This window comes from Mastomys coucha, unplaced genomic scaffold (assembly GCF_008632895.1).
Source record: "Mastomys coucha isolate ucsf_1 unplaced genomic scaffold, UCSF_Mcou_1 pScaffold12, whole genome shotgun sequence".
In the NCBI taxonomy this organism is placed as follows: domain Eukaryota; kingdom Metazoa; phylum Chordata; class Mammalia; order Rodentia; family Muridae; genus Mastomys; species Mastomys coucha.
The window spans coordinates 7,732,030-7,733,310 of NW_022196894.1; the positions used below are offsets into that span (position 1 = coordinate 7,732,030).

Genomic DNA, 1,281 nt, shown 5'->3' on the forward strand with positions numbered 1-1,281 from the left:
TTCTTCCTTAACATTTTGCTTTCCTTCTTCAACTTTGCATTTTCATGCTTCCTTCTTTTCTTTAGTTCCTACCAGAACATCAGATAAAATTTTAGTAGGAATCATCCACAGAAAACAGATGGAACAGGTTTAGAAGCTGAAGTATTCACAAGCTCCCTGAAATACCCTTAACCCAAACAAACAGAATGCTCCACTTCCAGGTAGTTCCACCTCAGTCTATTTATTTGGAGGGCGAGAGGTGTTTCTGCAGCTCAGGATGGCTACCTTCCTGCCACGCCACACACTGCACACACACGCTACACACGCTACACATGCTACACACGCTACACACACACACACACACACACACAGTGAAGGTGAAAGCTGAAAACAGTACTGTCATCATGTTAGTACATATCTGAAATCCTAACTACACGGAAGGCTGAGGCAAGAGGATGGCAACGTCAAAGGCCAATTTGAGTTAGTTATTGAAGTCTGTCTCAAACTAAAAGAGAAAATTGTAGGTTTAATTTAGTGTTACACCACATGTCTACTGTGTCCAAAGCCCAGTACTCAATATCCACCATGAAAATGACAGAGGTGGAAGGTAAGGCCAAGAGAAATTAAGCCCTTGTGCGTACATTAAGAGTCTATGCAATACTTTCCTCATTAAGGGCTACACTCCAGAAAAAAGATAAGCAGATAGCAGAGCCCATGGCCACTAAGCCTAATTTTGGCTTCAATCATTACTGATCCACTTGTCCTTTGTGTTAAGTACGTATGTATGTTCACACCACAGGTCAACTTAGGGCATTCTTCAGGGGCCACTCACTTGAAGACAGGGTCTCTTATAGGACCTTGGGCTTGATGATTTGCTGCACTAAGCTAATTAACCAGAGAGCACCAGGGATCCATTTTTCTCTACCTCCCCAGAACTGGCTCACACCCAGACACCATGCTTGCACGGCAAGCACTTTTACCCACAGAGCCTAGCAGGCTTGAACCTCCAGTTTTGAAAGTGCAATAGGGCGGTGGTTACATTCAGAGTACTTTCACAGCTCCTGCCTCATAGGTAAAGTGTCAATCATTCCTGTACCTTTAACTGTTTCTTTATAGACTGTCAACTGCAGTGACTGAGAAGTGGGGTTGATTCCTTTAATGAATACGGGGAATCCCACTGCAGACTGAGACAGTCCACCCTGATGCAGCTCGGATTAAGGACATGGTGGAAGGAAGAAAGGCTATCTCTCCGCAGGCCTTTCACTAAGGAGCATGGTGGAAGGAAGAAAGGCTATCTCTCCG

General features: G+C 44.5%; 1 protein-coding gene across 1 annotated transcript in view; it reads right to left on the reverse strand.

The window, feature by feature from the left end:
• Positions 1-2: 2 nt before the first annotated feature.
• Rsl1d1 (ribosomal L1 domain containing 1) overlaps positions 3-1,281 on the reverse strand; it is a gene marked incomplete at its 3' end in the record, with an annotated part of 12,853 nt that continues 11,574 nt past the window's right edge. Inside the window, exon 8 of the mRNA XM_031364584.1 lies at positions 3-68. Within this exon, the coding sequence (XP_031220444.1) occupies positions 3-68 (66 nt within the window). The remainder of the gene's footprint in view (positions 69-1,281) is intronic.